At 36.8% G+C, this 19,367-nt stretch overlaps 1 protein-coding gene across 4 annotated transcripts in view; it reads left to right on the top strand.

The window, feature by feature from the left end:
- Positions 1-19,367, top strand: part of NFATC2 (nuclear factor of activated T cells 2) — a 109,289-nt gene that overhangs the window by 38,612 nt on the left and 51,310 nt on the right. For all 4 annotated transcript variants that reach the window (XM_063459695.1, XM_063459697.1, XM_063459694.1 and 1 more), the window contains 2 exons: positions 1,380-1,552; positions 5,053-5,193. In XM_063459695.1, coding sequence (XP_063315765.1) covers positions 1,380-1,552; positions 5,053-5,193 — 314 coding nt within the window. The remainder of the gene's footprint in view (positions 1-1,379; positions 1,553-5,052; positions 5,194-19,367) is intronic.

Below are 19,367 nucleotides of genomic sequence, written 5' to 3'. Positions count from 1 at the left end.
CATTTTTCTAAAGATCAGAACTCAACCTTTGCCAAACTTGTTATGGTCCAGGAACGCCCAATTCATGTGGGACAGCAGGGCTCTACAGAGCTTCTAACAATAAATATGAAGGACATCCCATGTCAGTTAAACGTTTATTCACACCAGATTGTGATGATGTCATTGAGTCACATTGGTTCTTATTGGGGTTAAGCGACTGATACGTCTTACAATCCTAATCTGACACGATATTTAAATCCCTGCAGCTTTTTTAAGTATTGTTTCATTTCTCTAAATGTTTAGATTTTCACTTGGCAGCAGCATTGTATTTGATGATAAAACTGTATTAATCAAAATGCTTGTTCAACCAATCTCTGGAAATATGAGTAAGCAAGATGGAGGTAGTCTAAGACTAGATATATTCAATTATATTTTAGTTTTTTTTTAAGAGTAGGCCATGAGATATATTATATTTTATTAGATTTTAGATTTTTAAAAGGCAATCGTAAGAAATATTTAGATTAAATGATAACATTTTATTTTTCCTTTATTTTCTTATTACGATGAAAAGAAATGTTAATGACCCTCCAACAAGTGTTTCTTGTGTGCCCCATTTTGATAATACAAACATAAAGGTTTACTTGCAAAAACAAGTGTGTTCTGGTTTGTGGTGTAGGCACCAGGTCAATTTTTGTTTGAGCAGATTTTGAGAATTTTATCAAACTCTTTCAGTGAATAATATCTTTGGTCTCCATAAAACACACACATGGGACTTCTATACCCACCCGAGAATGTTTTCATTTTATGCATAAAGTGAATATATTCTTTATTTTTTTAAGGTTATTAATGAGAAAATGTATAAGATCTTTAATGTGTTAATTTCTGTAAAACCAAATTATTTTACATACGAAGCTGAGTTGTAGAAACCTTGTATTATTCATATCAGTCCGAGGTTTGGCTGCCAAGACGTGGGCGGATTTTCCCAGAGAAAAGAACAGACCATAAAATCACGGTTAAAGACATCACCAACGGGCCTTGTTCCCATTCACAGGAGAATTTGGCCAGTTCATTTTCACACATTTTAACCCATTCAATGTCACACAGACGCCCAAAAAGAGTATTTAGTATCCAAAGTCTCCGGTAGACAGGCAGATAAAAAGAAAAGTCTTTGGCCACTACATTTTTTTTTTTTTTTTTTAGAAATATTAGTTTGCTATATAATTTGTTTCCTCTTAAAAAGTACACCCTTAAATGTTGTGATTTTTTTTTCTTTAAAATGGCCATTGTTGAAAATGTAATAAATGCTTAAATATATTCAACAAATCTTCAACGTCCCTGTCCTAGCGATTTAACCCTTAATGCCACCTAATCGTCCTAACGTTACTTTCTTTTCCCCATAGGATTGACTGCGCTGGTATCTTAAAATTAAAAAATGCTGACATTGAACTGAGAAAAGGGGAAACCGATATTGGGAGGAAGAATACTCGAGTCCGCTTGGTTTTCCGAATCCACATCCCAGATGCCAGTGGTAGAATTGTGTCTCTACAAGTTGCTTCCAATCCTATCGAATGCTGTAAGTGGCATTTAGTTACATAGTTACATAGCTGAAAAGAGACTTGCGTCCATCAAGTTCAGCCTTCCTCACATTTGTTTTTTGCTGTTGATCCAAAAGACGGCAAACAAACCCAGTCTGAAGCACTTCCAATTTTGCAACAAACTAGGAAGAAATTCCTTCTTGACCCCAGAATGGCAGTCAGATGTCTCCTTGGATCAAGCAGCTATTACCCCACTAATTACAAATTGTATCCCTGTATGTTATGTTTTTGGAAGTATTTATCCAATTGCAGTTTAAACATCTGTAATGACTTTGACAAAACCACCTCTTCAGGCAGATAATTCCATATCCTTATTGCTCTTACTGTAAAAAAACCTTTTCTTTGCCTTAGATGAAATCTCCTTTCTTGCAGTTAAGATTACACAGTATAATCAAAACCTCATCATGTCAATCAACACTGCTTTAAAAAACCCAACTGCTTATATGAGGTGTCAGACTTTATTAAACACTGAGTTGCCAAGAACCTTGGGTTAGCAGAGCATCATGGGCAATGTAGTTGATCAGCAGTTGTTGTTACGCTTGCTATCATTACTTTAAGTAGTTCAGTCATTTTTTTATATTCAAATAAAACAATCAATTAATTCACTCTTTCTCCTTCGATGAGGAGAGGTCTTAAGACATTTCGGCAAAGAGGGAATATATTCACAGCATGATGCTGTTTTATTTGGACGGTGAGTTATGTGAAACCGATATCGATGCAGCTGCTGAAAGCTGCGTACATCACAAGACCGAGAAACACAATTTGGCAGATACCCCCCTTCCCAAATAATGTTTCTCAGGGAAAGTCTTGGCTGGCGCACTAAAGCAGAACATTTTTTATTTTTTGTTCCAAGAGAAAATGGGATTTGCCATTGGCCTATGTAATTTTCTGCAAGGCCGTTGATTAAGAGACATTTTTGCCACATCAGCCCCCGTAGTATCACATTTAATACAGAGGAAGAACAACATTATTTGGGGTTTACTTAAATATGGGAACATTTAAGGCTCCGTTCTCTGTGGTTTTATGGTTGGACACCAAAACATCTTGGAAATCATTGGCAGTTACAAATAACGTGTTCTGGTCCGTGTGTTTTGCAAACCACGCAGCTTTTTACAGATTGAGTAACTTAATGAATTATAGCTTAGATACAAAACGTCTTTCTCTAATAGTATGTCAAACCAGTTGGTTTTATGTGAAAACCCTTTACGTACCATAGGGCTGTGTGCAACTAGCAGGAGAAACTAGCTGTTTATATGTACAGATAATTTGTAATGACCAAAGCTCTTGTAGAGTAAAGTGTAGTGTAGCAGCAGTTACATTGTAATGTCCGTATGCCTTTAGTGTAAAACATATTGGGGGGGTTTGGTTAATTGCTCCCCTCCAGTGTGAGCTGCTGTGTTCCCTGAGTATTCTACAGACAGCAGTTACATTGTAATGTCCGTATCTCTTTAGTGTAAAAGATATTGGGGGGTTTGGTTAATTGCCCCCTCCAGTGTGAGCTGCTGTGTTCCCTGAGTATTCTACAGACAGCAGTTACATTGTAATGTCCGTATCCCTTTAGTGTAAAAGATATTGGGGGGTTTGGTTAATTGCCCCCTCCAGTGTGAGCTGCTGGGTTCCCTGAGTATTCTACAGACAGCAGTTACATTGTAATGTCCGTATCCCTTTAGTGTAAAAGATATTGGGGGGTTTGGTTAATTACCCCCTCCAGTGTGAGCTGCTGTGTTCCCTGAGTATTCTACAGACAGCAGTTACATTGTAATGTCCGTATCCCTTTAGTGTAAAAGATATTGGGGGGGTTTGGTTAATTGCCCCCTCCAGTGTGAGCTGCTGTGTTCCCTGAGTATTCTACAGACAGCAGTTACATTGTAATGTCCGTATCCCTTTAGTGTAAAACATATTGGGGGGGTTTGGTTAATTGCCCCCTCCAGTGTGAGCTGCTGTGTTCCCTGAGTATTCTACAGACAGCAGTTACATTGTAATGTCCGTATCTCTTTAGTGTAAAAGATATTGGGGGGTTTGGTTAATTGCCCCCTCCAGTGTGAGCTGCTGTGTTCCCTGAGTATTCTACAGACAGCAGTTACATTGTAATGTCCGTATCCCTTTAGTGTAAAAGATATTGGGGGGGTTTGGTTAATTGCCCCCTCCAGTGTGAGCTGCTGTGTTCCCTGAGTATTCTACAGACAGCAGTTACATTGTAATGTCCGTATCTCTTTAGTGTAAAAGATATTGGGGGGTTTGGTTAATTGCCCCCTCCAGTGTGAGCTGCTGTGTTCCCTGAGTATTCTACAGACAGCAGTTACATTGTAATGTCCGTATCCCTTTAGTGTAAAAGATATTGGGGGGTTTGGTTAATTACCCCCTCCAGTGTGAGCTGCTGTGTTCCCTGAGTATTCTACAGACAGCAGTTACATTGTAATGTCCGTATCCCTTTAGTGTAAAAGATATTGGGGGGGTTTGGTTAATTGCCCCCCTCCAGTGTGAGCTGATGTGCTCCCCGAGTATTCTACAGACAGCAGTTACATTGTAATGTCCGTATCCCTTTAGTGTAAAAGATATTGGGGGGTTTGGTTAATTACCCCCTCCAGTGTGAGCTGCTGTGTTCCCTGAGTATTCTACAGACAGCAGTTACATTGTAATGTCCGTATCCCTTTAGTGTAAAAGATATTGGGGGGGTTTGGTTAATAGCCCCCCTCCAGTGTGAGCTGCTGTGTTCCCTGAGTATTCTACAGACGGCAGTTACATTGTGATGTCCGTATCCCTTTAGTGTAAAAGATATTGGGGGGGTTTGGTTAATTGCCCCCTCCAGTGTGAGCTGCTGTGTTCCCTGAGTATTCTACAGACAGCAGTTACATTGTGATGTCCGTATCCCTTTAGTGTAAAAGTACAATTGTATTACTAAGTCCCCATGGCATTTACAGTGAACATTTCCCAGTATATTTTTGTTCCTCGGTGAGTGTGAGCTGCTTACACAGAATTTGTTGTCCAGTGAGCAGGGGTGTTGCTAAATTCCAGAAACACCTGAGTCTTGAGCCCAAAGAACCTCTTAGAGGTGAATATATGTCATGACATTTCCACTTCTCTTTATGTTACGTCCCCTCCTCTCTAACCATGGACAGCATGCTGCTGCTGACCTCTGGGCTCTCGATAAATTCACAGCCAGTGATGGAATACCTAGTAGAAAGGTTCCCCAAAACCCAATTTCAACGCCACCTGGGGGCCACCATGCCTCCCCAAGTAGCCTTGCGGACCAATCTACGACAGATTTTTCTTTTTAGAATAGGTGAATGCTTTGAGAAGCAACTGCCTGAAAAAAACATTTATATCCTCCTGCCCCACTCCACCAACTGTAGATATTCTCAGATACATAGCCACACACCTTGGGCTTCAGCCTCCAAAATCTCAACCCAGAAATATCTGTGAATATCACAGCTAGCTAAACTCAATCCTAACGCAAACCTGACTTTTGTGTCTCCAGCTCAAAGATCAGCACATGAACTTCCATTGGTAGAAAGACAGGATATTGACAGTTGTCCAGTCTACGGAGGACAGCAGATGATTCTCAGTGGACAGAATTTTACAGCTGAGTCCAAAGTGGTATTCACAGAGAAGACATCAGGTAATGAGACCAAACTGAAATGTACATCATGTTCTGTTATCTGTTCTGTGGGATTTAAACATTTTGTATTGATTTGTTATAGAAAAGTGAACTGAACTTCCCAAATGGGATACATTGTCAGCATTCGTTGGCGCGTCTTTCATTGGGATTAGTCTTGTAATAGAAGCTGAAGACATGGCTTTCTTTCATTACCTCTATCCTTTCAATTCAGACATCCTCCTTCAACTTTCCTGTCATTGGTTTTCTATATAATGTTTTAAGGTTAAAGAACTGGGACTTGTTCTTCATGTATGCTATCGAAATCCATAGAGAAAGAGATCATTTGTTGTAGCCTTGTTTGTTAGCACAAGTTACAAGACATTTCCAAACGTTGAATGTTCTGGGTTTTATTTTAAACGTGTTTACCAGTGTATGACTGTCACTGGCGTGTGGGATAACGCATCACGACTCCTCTGACTTCTGGCTTTCTCTCCTCCTTTTCTCGACTTTCTGTTTTAGCCCATTTGGTGATTGTCAATCTTTATTGGACAGAACAGCCCAGAATACAGAATTATTAAAGGGACATTGTAGGCGCTATAACCATTCCATCAGATTGCAGTGGTTATGGTGCCTGGAGTCCCCTGGCACTGTCCCTTTATTCAGTATTAAACCATTTTTCGAGCATTTTAACACTGAATTAATTTCCCTGGCTTTCCAGGGCTCCACCCCCACTGGAGGTGGGGCTAATCCAGAGATGACGCACTTTCTTCTAGCCTTTCTGATTCATACCAGCAATGAGCACTGTGATAGGCTGAATGCAGTCAATTTAAACTCTCAGCCAATCACAGCCGCCCATTGCAGCTCAGATTAATACTTCCTTATTAGCTAGAGAGGATGGGGCTGCTGGGGACTCTCGTTTAGTACTAAAACATTAAAACCGGTTTAACCAGAAACTGAAGGACAGCACCAAGGGACTCAAGCCACTATAACCACTTCAGTGAGATGAAATAGTTATGGTGCCTAGAATATACCTTTGAAGGAGCCCTGCTATAGTGGGATGCTGTAAAATGCATAGGGAATGATATCACATTGCTCTGAATCGGGAATTTATGTCGTGCTCTGATGTGTGTTATCTTTTCATTAACTGTTTTTACAGCAGGATGTTAAATCTTTAATCTTTAATCTTTTTAGGGCAGAGAACGTTATCTCATTTGTTTATCAAAGTTTTTAGAATCTATTTCAGCATTTTAGACTTAATTAATTAATTATAAATTGTAAGCTTCGTTGTTTGCTTACTATTCACAAGGCCAGTCGTAAGACCTCAAAAACCTCAACAACAAAAAAGTATGAATTGTCGGGAATCTAAAGTGAATTTCACATTTTAGACAAAACAGCCGGTTTGGTCATTTTTTCAGATTTTTTTATATTTATCTAAAAATATAAATTCTCACTGAATTCCTGATAAATAACACCTTAGTAAATTACCCTACATGGGAATCTCACGGTATACACTCAAATGGTCTATAGCGGTTGTTGACAACCTACGGCAACCTATGGCACCCCTAATGCTCTTAGAACCATAACGCTAGCAATGCATGAGAAGAGATGTAGTCCATAACATCTGGGGTTCTGAAGCTTATCTACCCCAGCTCTATAGGATGGGAGCATTACCCAAATATATACACCACTCGCGTTCCTACAGAGATTGGTCGTTCTTTACCACGCCAGTATAGCACTGATTGGATAAATTGGATTGTATAGATATCCCCATAATTGTTAAATATATATATTTATAGTGGATTAAGCATTTTGTATCTTCTGAGCTCTGGTCTACAATAAATGTAATAACTGATTATTATAAAATGGACAACAACCCAAGCACCATAACCACTGCAATACACTGTAATGGTTAAGGTGCTTAATGCCATATGTCAATACATTACTTGTCTCCTCCTCAAGCTTCCAAATTGTTTTTTTATTATATTTATTTATCCAATTCTTTCGTTTTTGGATGCAATTATTATTATTGTTTGGATGAGAAGCCTGTTGTGATGTCATTGGGATATCCCTGAAAACATTGCGAAAACAGGAAAACATCTAAGAGCTCTGATTACAAAAAAAATAGTGTTTCCATGGCTTTAACAAACTAAGCAAGGCAGGGTGAGGTCCAATGTTTTGGAAGATTCTCCCCCCTCCCCCCTCCCGCTATGATGATACAGCCTATTGGAATTTAACAGATGGTAAATTTTCGTTTAGCACAGACCATTTGCTGAAGATTTTTGGCAGGTTGCCTCGCACGGGGGCGAAAAATGGATGCGAGCCTGGTCTTGATTTTTTTTGCTATGGAGAATAATGGTTTAAAGCGTATTATATTGTTTTTATAAGGGCTCCTGGAATAAAGTAAAGAGGGGATAACCCCATCACCTGTTTAAAAATGACGGGTTGGCGTAAACAAAGAAATTCCCCTTTTCTCCCACTTAGTCAGAGTCTCGCTGTGACTCATTGAGTTGCAGTGTGGTTCCCAGTATTATGTAGCAGAATACACTGTTCACAGGGCCCACGGTATGCAAGCACTGTACGTGTATTGAAATGATGGCAGGCCTTCCAGCTGTGCTGTATGTACAGCACACAGCTCACATCACAGCACGCTGGGATCTATTTACTAAACAGCCAGCTCTAGTGAGCCTAAACCCAGCTTAACCCCTTAAGGACCAAACTTCTGGAATAAAAGGTCATCATGACATGTCACACATGCCATGTGTCATTAAGGGGTTAAAAACCTGGATATACAATAGCTGGGTTTTTCCAACCTCAATAAACCTCCACTATAGCTTGCTGTTTCTCAGCGCACGCCACAGCGTATCGGTTTATAATTCTCAATTATTATCCTTTAAGAGTATATTATCATCCTTATGTCGAACTAGCGTGTATTTTGCTCAGTCTACTAAACAGCGTTCTGGACACATTTTCTGGTTTACAATACGGCAAGCATTAACCCGACACTACAATAAATATTAAGAATTATATTAAAGGGGCAATACAATCCCCCAGTGCACTTCACCTTCATGTCTCTATAGTCCTTGTCATTTTAACCATTCAATGAAAGGCAGATGTTTAGAAACTGCAATGTTTCCATCTCAGGGTTAAATCCACCTCTAATGACTGGCAGTATGAAAACCTTTAGGGCTGCTTCCACTGCAATGACTGGATACCACTGAACATTAACCCTTACATTACAGTAACACTACCACTGAACATTAACCATTACATTACATTATACATTAACCCTTACATTACATTATACATTAACCCTTACATTACAGTAACACTACCACTGAACATTAACCCTTACATACCGGTAACACTATAATTGAATATTAACCCTTACATTACAGTAACACTACCACTGAAACTTAACCCTTACATACCGGTAACACTACCACTGAACATTAACCCTTACATTACAGTAACACTACCACTGAACATTAACCCTTACATACCGGTAACACTACCACTGAACATTAACCCTTACATTACATTATCCCTTACATTACAGTAACACTACCACTGAACATTAACCCTTACTGTCTTACATTACAGTAACACTACCACTGAACATTAACCCTTACATTACATTATCCCTTACATTACAGTAACACTACCACTGAACATTAACCCTTACTGTCTTACATTACAGTAAGAGGAAAAAACAGGGTATATAGGCGCTCGCTATAACGTGAAATAACAGAGGGGGCTGCTGTATACAATACAAGGATTCCCAAACCTTGTGTATTGGTGAAACAGAAAATATAAAATATGGCGTATACTGCGCCCAAGTTAAAATACCTTGGAGTAATAAAACAGAGAAAAATTATAGTGCAATACAGTATATAACAGTGCAAATATTTGTGCTGAGTAACTGTAGGAAAAACACTCACATACGGTAGAGCTATATAAGAGCTCTACTTTGTTCAGCGTGGACGGTATAATCCCTGTCTAAGGATACAGGATGGTAAAGGTGGTACTGGTCCTCCAGATGCAAAATAGGGATAAAAGAGAGAAACTCTCTGATAGTGTAGTAAGTACTATAAGACCAGGGTAGTAGGATAAAGTAATGTACTTACAATTTGTAGAGCAAGACCTGCTCTAGTTATCACAGCATGGGTGGTACAATCCCCACCTAAGGATATGATGGCACCAGGTAGTCAGCAGGGCATCAAAAGCAAATAGGATAAAATAATAAAAGATAGATGTCTAAATGTAATAAAATATACTATTTATTATAAAATATAGCATATAAAAATATAAACTACCTATAAACTATAATACACTACCACTGAACATTAACCCTTACATCACAGTAACACTACCACTGAACATTAACCCTTACATTACATTATCCCTTACATTACAGTAACACTACCACTGAACATTAACCCTTACATTACAGTAACACTATCACTGAACATTAACCCTTACATTACATTATACATTAAACCTTACATTACAGTAACACTATCATTGAATATTAACCCTTACATTACATTATCCCTTACATTACAGTAACACTACCACTGAACATTAACCCTTACATTACAGTAACACTATCACTGAACATTAACCCTTACATTACAGTAACACTATCACTGAACATTAACCCTTACATTACATTATACATTAACCCTTACATTACAGTAACACTACCACTGAACATTAACCCTTACATTACATTATCCCTTACATTACAGTAACACTATCATTGAATATTAACCCTTACATTACAGTAACACTACCACTGAACATTAACCCTTACATTACATTATACATTAACCCTTACATTACAGTAACACTATCATTGAATATTAACCCTTACATTACATTATACATTAACCCTTACATTACAGTAACACTACCACTGAACATTAACCCTTACATTACATTATACATTAACCCTTACATTACAGTAACACTACCACTGAACATTAACCCTTACATTACATTATCCCTTACATTACAGTAACACTATCATTGAATATTAACCCTTACATTACAGTAACATTACCACTGAACATTAACCCTTACATTACATTATACATTAACCCTTACATTACAGTAACACTATCATTGAATATTAACCCTTACATTACATTATCCCTTACATTACAGTAACACTATCATTGAATATTAACCCTTACATTACATTATCCCTTACATTACAGTAACACTATCACTGAACATTAACCCTTACATTACATTATACATTAACCCTTACATTACAGTAACACTATCATTGAACATTATCCCTTACATTACAGTAACACTACCACTGAACATTAACCCTTACATTACATTATCCCTTACATTACAGTAACACTACCACTGAACATTAACCCTTACATTACATTATACATTAACCCTTACATTACAGTAACACTACCACTGAACATTAACCCTTACATTACAGTAACACTACCACTGAACATTAACCCTTACATTACAGTAACACTATCACTGAACATTAACCCTTACATTACAGTAACACTACCACTGAACATTAACCCTTACATTACAGTAACACTATCATTGAATATTAACCCTTACATTACAGTAACACTATCATTGAATATTAACCCTTACATTACAGTAACACTACCACTGAACATTACCCTTACATTACAGTAACACTATCATTGAATATTAACCCTTACATTACAGTAACACTACCACTGAACATTAACCCTTACATTACAGTAACACTATCATTGGACATTAACTCTTATGTTACATTATTCATTAACCCTTACATTACAGTAACACTATCATTGGACATTAACTCTTATGTTACATTATACATTAACCCTTACATTACAGTAACAATATAATTGGACATTAACTCTTATGTTACATTATACATTAACCCTTACATTACAGTAACACTATCATTGGACATTAACTCTTATGTTACATTATACATTAACCCTTACATCACAGTAACACTATCATTGGACATTAACCCTTACATTACATTATACATTAACCCTTACATTACAGTAACACTATTACTGAACATTAACCCTTACATCACAGTAACACTATCATTGGACATTAACCCTTACATTACATTATACATTAACCCTTACATTACACGAAGACTATCAGTGAACATTAACCCTTACATTACATTATACATTAACCCTTACATTACAGTAACACTATCATTGGACATTAACTCTTATGTTACATTATACATTAACCCTTACATTACAGTAACACTATTACTGAACATTAACCCTTACATCACAGTAACACTATCATTGGACATTAACCCTTACATTACATTATACATTAACCCTTACATTACACGAAGACTATCAGTGAACATTAACCCTTACATTACATTATACATTAACCCTTACATTACAGTAACACTATCATTGGACATTAACTCTTATGTTACATTATACATTAACCCTTACATTACAGTAACACTATTACTGAACATTAACCCTTACATCACAGTAACACTATCATTGGACATTAACCCATACATCACAGTAACACTATTACTAAACAGTAACCCTGACATTACATTATAAACTAACTCTTACATCACAGTAACACTATCACTGAACATTAACCCTTACATTACATTATACATTAACCCTTACATTACAGTAACACTATCATTGAACATTAACCCTTACATTACATTATACATTAACCCTTACATTACAGTAACACTATCATTGAACATTAACCATTACATTACACGAAGACTATCAGTGAACATTAACCCTTACATTACATTATACATTAACCCTTACATTACAGTAACACTATCATTGAACATTAACCCTTACATTACACTAACCATATCACTGGGCATTTAGCCTTACAATATACTAAATATGAACCCATGTACTACACTAGAACTTTAAATTAACCCCTACACACCCTTTACACATACATTAACAAAAACAAATATAAAAACCTTACATTTAGGTAACTGTTATGCCATAGTCCAAATTCACAGCAAACACAACGCGTTTCGACACTCGTCCTGTGTCTTCCTTGGGTGCATCAATTACTGTATAAAGTGCCTGCTTTTAAATATCTTTTTAGCTTGATACAGTCATTTATGCACCTGAGGAAGACACAGGACGAGTGTCGAAATGCGTTGTGCTTGCTGTGAATTTGGACTGTGTCATACCAGTTACCTAAATGTAAGGTTTTTATATTTCTTTGAAATAAATGTTACTTATTTTTACTCTAACTGGTTTTGCCTCTCCAATCTTTTATCATTGAGAACAAAGTTACTCCTAACACTTCGGTGGAATCCCAGTATCACACCAAAAAGCTGAATTACCTGAGCCAGTTATATAGACAGGCTCCGAAAAATGTGAGTGCAATAACTATAAGACTCCAACTGTGATTGTTTCACATATTACTAAAACTATATTACCCTATGAAAGGGCACTGTTTTTTTTTTATCCCTGCAGTGATACCTGCCACAGAACAGAGGGTATATATAAAATATAATGTTTTCACTTTTTTACCACTGTGATGCACTTTATGGTTAAGGATATGGATCTAGCATATTATTGCATATTGTTCTCTGTGCTGTACACTGTATTGTAATTCCTGCTTTTCTTTCTGGTGGGGTCCACGTGATTAATCCCACAGTGTATTCTAGCTGCAATTTCAACTTGTGTGAGCGCCATTTTATTACACACCAATATTGTAAGTCCTAGTAGTCTGTCTGTCTGTCTGTCACCTATCAGCGCTCACAGTGTGTCTGATAAATGTCTGTGAACCTCAGATGGATAAAACAAGTGAGGTGCAGTAAATATAGACCCTGACCCCAATTTGCACAGACTGTTATACCATTTATTGCATCTGGCAAGTCTTGTGGAGCAGAGTCCCAGGCTTTAGTCATGCAGGGGGGTGGAGAGCTCCCCTTGCTCAATGCATTAGTCTCACTTGTTACTGCCGCACAGAGCCAAGGTGCTTTGAGATTTTGGCTTCTTTAACCCATCACCATTAAATTAACTAGACTCCAATCTGACTATTCGTTTTTGTGCGAATTACACTAAAGGGGTTTATTTACTAAACAGGAAAAATTATAATTTGAAAACGATTTTTGATACATTCATGCCAAATTTACCATAAACAATTTAACAAATGTCTCCAGAACTCCATGTCTCCCTGGTGGAACCTCCAGGTCTATTGATTTAAATCAAAACATGGTGCAGGGTAGCCTTGTAATCCTAATTGTATTTATTTTTCTATCAACTAATAGAGTCTAGACTATAAAAGCAAACTATGAGCAAGTGAAGGTGTTTATAGCATACATTTCCAATGGCATTCTCTTTACATGCTGGGAAGATAGTCTCACATTAAGCCTGGTTTGCGTTTTAGAGGTTTTGTGAACACATGCATAGTGTATTTTCTAAATACTTTAAATCTGCACACAATATGCATTACTCTACGAAAACTGTGCATGTGTGAAGTTTAATCCTCAGTAGAGCCGTTAAGAATGAATGACTGTGTGGCTAATAGAATTTACAAAAACAAGGGACAAAAAAAGAAGGATAGGAGGAACAAAATATGTTATCGAAATAAATTGGTGAAAACAGTATATGCCTATATATAACAGGGTCCTGGACAATATTAAAACTTAACTTTTACTAAATCACAAAAAGAGATACAAAATATCAGGTGATCTTAAACCAAACACTACAATACTCAATAGGACATATCTGTGTCTGAGTGTATAACAGAGCTCCACAGCAATAATACTCCCAGTAATGTGTCTGAGTGTATAACAGAGCTCCACAGCAATAATACTCCCAGTAATGTGTCTGAGTGTATAACAGAGCTCCACAGTAATAATACTCCCAGTAATGTGTCTGAGTGTATAACAGAGCTCCACAGTAATAATACTCCCAGTAATGTGTCTGAGTGTATAACAGAGCTCCACAGCAATAATACTCCCAGTAATGTGTCTGAGTGTATAACAGAGCTCCACAGCAATAATACTCCCAGTAATGTGTCTGTGTGTATAACAGAGCTCCACAGTAATAATACTCCCAGTAATGTGTCTGAGTGTATCACAGAGCTCCACAGCAATAATACTCCCAGTAATGTGTCTGAGTGTATTACAGAGCTCCCCAGCAATAATACTCCCAGTAATGTGTCTGAGTGTATAACAGAGCTCCACAGCAATAATACTCCCAGTAATGTGTCTGAGTGTATAACAGAACTCCACAGCAATAATACTCCCAGTAATGTGTCTGAGTGTATAACAGAGCTCCACAGCAATAATACTCCCAGTAATGTGTCTGAGTGTATAACAGAGCTCCACAGCAATAATACTCCCAGTAATGTGTCTGAGTGTATAACAGAGCTCCACAGTAATAATACTCCCAGTAATGTGTCTGAGTGTATAACAGAGCTCCACAGCAATAATACTCCCAGTAATGTGTCTGAGTGTATAACAGAGCTCCACAGCAATAATACTCCCAGTAATGTGTCTGAGTGTATAACAGAGCTCCACAGCAATAATACTCCCAGTAATGTGTCTGAGTGTATAACAGAGCCAAAACAACAATATATGTGAAACACAACCCCAGTGAGAAATGTATAAATTTAGAGCAAACCGGGACTTCCCCTGAATTTTGGGTGAGGTGTCCTGGATGAATCCCCGAAGACTTCCTCCTGTCTTCAATAGATATATTGCAAATAGGATAGGGGAAAATCTGAAATTAGTGGAGTTAAAACAGCCTTGAAAGGTATCTCTTTCTTCAGTATCCAATGTGTTGTCCCTCTTCACATATTCATCAGCGGATGGATGTATATATCTCAGAAGACAAAATATATACAGAAATTGTAGTGCACTTCCAGAGTTTAAGTAAAAAAAGTTTTAATAACTTACATTCAGGTAAAAAATAAACAGCATGTCACCATAAGACGTCCTACGCGTTTCGTCCTTGGACTGGACTTCCTCAGGGACTTGGTGAGATAAGGTGCAATCACAAATATTAACAGCAATAAAAATATCCCTCCCGCAGTCCTTTTATACATCCCCATTTAGTGTTCAAAGTCTTTCAGCTGGTGTTCACTTTTCGTTTTTCGCGGTCTTGGGCCGAATGACGTCATCGCGTACGCCACGTGCGTTCCACCATGCGTTCCACAGACCCGGAAGTGAGTCGCGATCGTTGGTCTGTTTTCATTGCAAAGACTCAGAACATATGTAGACGGGTGCACCAAACGGAGAGGGGGAGGGAAAAGTAATTAAAACGGTTCTCTGGATGGCACTTACAATTATAAAACAAAATCAGAACTGTATATTTACCATATAACGTGTTGGTAAAGGCATGTATATACATCCCTTTTTATGAGAGAAAAAATAAAAGATAAAAGTTGCTAGAAGTTGCTTCCCTTACATATTTTATGTTTTTTATGCTTTTCACATCATTTATACAGCATAGGTAATAAGAGGATAATAATATTATTTATAAAAAATATAGGGAGAGGATAGTGATGTCACTTATAGAAAACATATAAGGAAAGAATAGCGATATGATTTAACATCTTATGATTCTGGTACCATAAACAGTGTATATATACTAATATCGATATGATGGTGAAACCCGTTTATGTTGCACCTTTGTTTCTTTCTGTTTAAAGGTAAATACCATAAGTTATATGTCTTTTGGGTGACAATCCAAAATATCCTAAGAGATAAAAAAATTAATGCAAAAAAACGGAATAAGAAAATTAAGTAAAATTTGGAGTCACAATGGGAAAAAAAATAAATAAATAAAAATAACGATAAAAATGAAATAAAAAATAAAAAATAAAATAAAATAAAAATAAAAATAGAAATAGAAATAGAAATAGAAATAAAATTAAAAATGAAATAAAATAAAAAATAAAAAATAAGAATCAAAATAAAAATAAAAATAAAAATAAAAATGAAAATAAAAATGAAAATAAAAATAAAAATAAAAATAAAAATAAATAAAAATAAAAATAAAATTAAAATACAATAGAGATAGAAATAAAAATAAAAAATAATCAATAATTATAAGGAATTAAAATAAAAATATATAAATAAAAATCTAATAAAGATAAAAAAGATAGGTAAAAAAAAAATATATTAATAATAGGGATAAAATACAAATAAATCCTTTATTTTTCGAAAGAAGGAAAGGTGCAATAATTCCCACATGTTTTACAAAAAACGAATATAAACTTGATGGTTCTTTTAATCTTCAAAAAAACTCCACAAATCAATATCTAAATTAAGACCAAAGGGTTGGAGTGTTTTTAATTTATTGATCCAAAACGTCTCTCGTTGGGAAAGCTTTTTGGTCAAATTTCCTCCTCTCCAATACGGGTCTACATGTTCAATGCCCAAAAAAACAAAACTTCGCCAATCAAATTTATTGCAAGCATTACAATGTAGTGGTATTATGTGTTTTTTTGATTCTTTTCTAATATTGTTTTGATGTTCTAATATTCTCTCTTTTAATTTCCTGCATGTTCTCCCCACGTACTGTTTTCCGCAGGGACATTGTAGTATGTATACTACATTTTTCGTGTTACAATTTATATTAGATTTTATTTTAAATCTCTCTTTTGTGGTAAAGCTCATAAATTCTCTTTTTTGTACAAATCTTTGATTCTTGCAGGCTTTGCAAGAATTGCAAGGGTTGAAACCACTGATGTTCGGAGTTTTGTTTTTACACGGAGTTTTTAAAGCATAACTGGGTGCTAATATGTTTTTTAAGTTTTTTGTTTTCTTGAAGATAACTGGTGTTTTCATTGGTAACACTTTACCCAAAATGGGATCTTGGCGCAGAATGTTCCAATGTTTATTAAGTATTCTTTTTATTTTCCAGTGCTGTGTATTGTACTGAGTGGTGAAAGAAAAATTTTAATTATCTTTAGAGTGTCTTTTGGGGTTAGATGCTATCAATTCTTGTCTATTCCTTTTTCCTATTTCCTTAATTTCTTTATCTAGCAATGTTGTTTCATATTTCTTTGCCAAAAATTTATTTTTGAGATGTTTAGCTTGTTCTCTATAGTCTGAGTTCTTTGTACAGTTTCTTCTTACTCGTATTAGTGTATAACAGAGCCACACAGTAATAATAATCCCAGTAATGTGTCTGAGTGTATAACGGAGCTCCACAGCAATAATACTCCCAGTACGGTGTCTGAGTGTATAACAGAGCTCCACAGCAATAATACTCCCAGTAATGTGTCTGAGTGTATAACAGAGCTCCACAGCAATAATACTCCCAGTAATGTGTCTGAGTGTATAACAGAGCTCCACAGCAATAATACTCCCAGTAATGTGTCTGAATGTATAACAGAGCCCCACAGCAATAATACTCCCAGTAATGTGTCTGAGTGTATAACAGAGCTCCACAGCAATAATACTCCCAGTAATGTGTCTGAATGTATAACAGAGCCCCACAGCAATAATACTCCCAGTAATGTGTCTGAGTGTATAACAGAGCTCCACAGCAATAATACTCCCAGTAATGTGTCTGAGTGTATAACAGAGCTCCACAGCAATAATACTCCCAGTAATGTGTCTGAATGTATAACAGAGCCCCACAGCAATAATACTCCCAGTAATGTGTCTGAGTGTATAACAGAGCTCCACAGCAATAATACTCCCAGTAATGTGTCTGAATGTATAACAGAGCCCCACAGCAATAATACTCCCAGTAATGTGTCTGAGTGTATAACAGAGCTCCACAGCAATAATACTCCCAGTAATGTGTCTGAATGTATAACAGAGCCCCACAGCAATAATACTCCCAGTAATGTGTCTGAGTGTATAACAGAGCTCCACAGCAATAATACTCCCAGTAATGTGTCTGAGTGTATAACAGAGCTCCACAGCAATAATACTCCCAGTAATGTGTCTGAGTGTATAACAGAGCTCCACAGCAATAATACTCTCAGTAATGTGTCTGAGTGTATAACAGAGCTCCACAGCAATAATACTCCCAGTAATGTGTAGAGTGTATAACAGAGCTCCACAGTAATAATACTCCAAGTAATGTGTAGAGTGTATAACAGAGCTCCACAGCAATAATACTCCCAGTAATGTGTCTAAACTACCATAAATGTGTTTAGAAATCAGTCTTTGTAAATAAGATACCATGTTCTTCTTCTAAATTATATTTTAGTTTATAAATTGTTATTAGTAAATAAGCTACAATTTCTCATAATAGCCCCACCCCTGGCCACACCCCCACTCACATCCAGAACAGCTCTGCCCCTGGCTACACCCCTCAATCATACCCCTAAAATTAAAGTGTCCCTCTTTGTACATTTGTGCCGCTGGGGCATATGTTGAGGATTTTAAAACAGTTACTATATTTTTAGGGAGATATTGTAAGAAAATAAAACAAACAAACACCATCACTGTGTGCAATACTACTCTCCATATATTTCGATAAATACAAGCATTATAAAATCATAGAACTTCCAAATCCCCCACCCGTGTGCATAAAAGCTGAGTAATTGAAATGTTTGAAGGAAGTGAATAATTTCAGGTCTGTTTCGGCGCCCCTGAGATCCTCTGTGGTTTGATTGTTTGCATACAGGTACCTTGTCAGACCACATAGTATTGGCTGCAAATGAATCTCTCAGTAGAGAGATGTAAAAAAAACACACGTCAGATAAGATCTGCAACTATATGACAGGAAGACGGAATAAAGAAACACAAAATGGATAAATTAACATGAGACCTGTCTTGCAACAAAAGAAATGATAAAATATCATTTGAGTTTCTGGAATGCACTTGGTTGGGTTTATGTGAATCCTCGGCATGATCAGACTGCCTGATTTCCATCACACGGAATCCGTTTCAGATATCTGCAACTGAAGAGTTTACTGAAAGGCCTGTTCACTGGTTGTACATTTATTGGCAAAGAGAGAGAGCTCAGTCCATGGTGTGTTCGGTATGAATACACGTCATGCACAAGTTGGACAAAATGAACATAGGCAATTCTGGCTTTCTGATTGACAGATCTGAGGGGCTGGCTGCTAGCTGTGTGATTTTATAGATCAGCGTGGCTTTAGGACTAAATACTGTGATCCAGAGAACTTGACAGCACGGGGGTGAATGGCTCTGAAAGGGCAAAGATCGATGCACTTAATTGAGTCTGACA

The sequence above is a fragment of the Pelobates fuscus genome, chromosome 6 (genome assembly GCF_036172605.1).
Source record: "Pelobates fuscus isolate aPelFus1 chromosome 6, aPelFus1.pri, whole genome shotgun sequence".
Lineage (NCBI taxonomy): Eukaryota > Metazoa > Chordata > Amphibia > Anura > Pelobatidae > Pelobates > Pelobates fuscus.
Note: the sequence above shows the minus strand (reverse complement) of the source record. Positions and strands in the feature narration are given on the sequence as shown.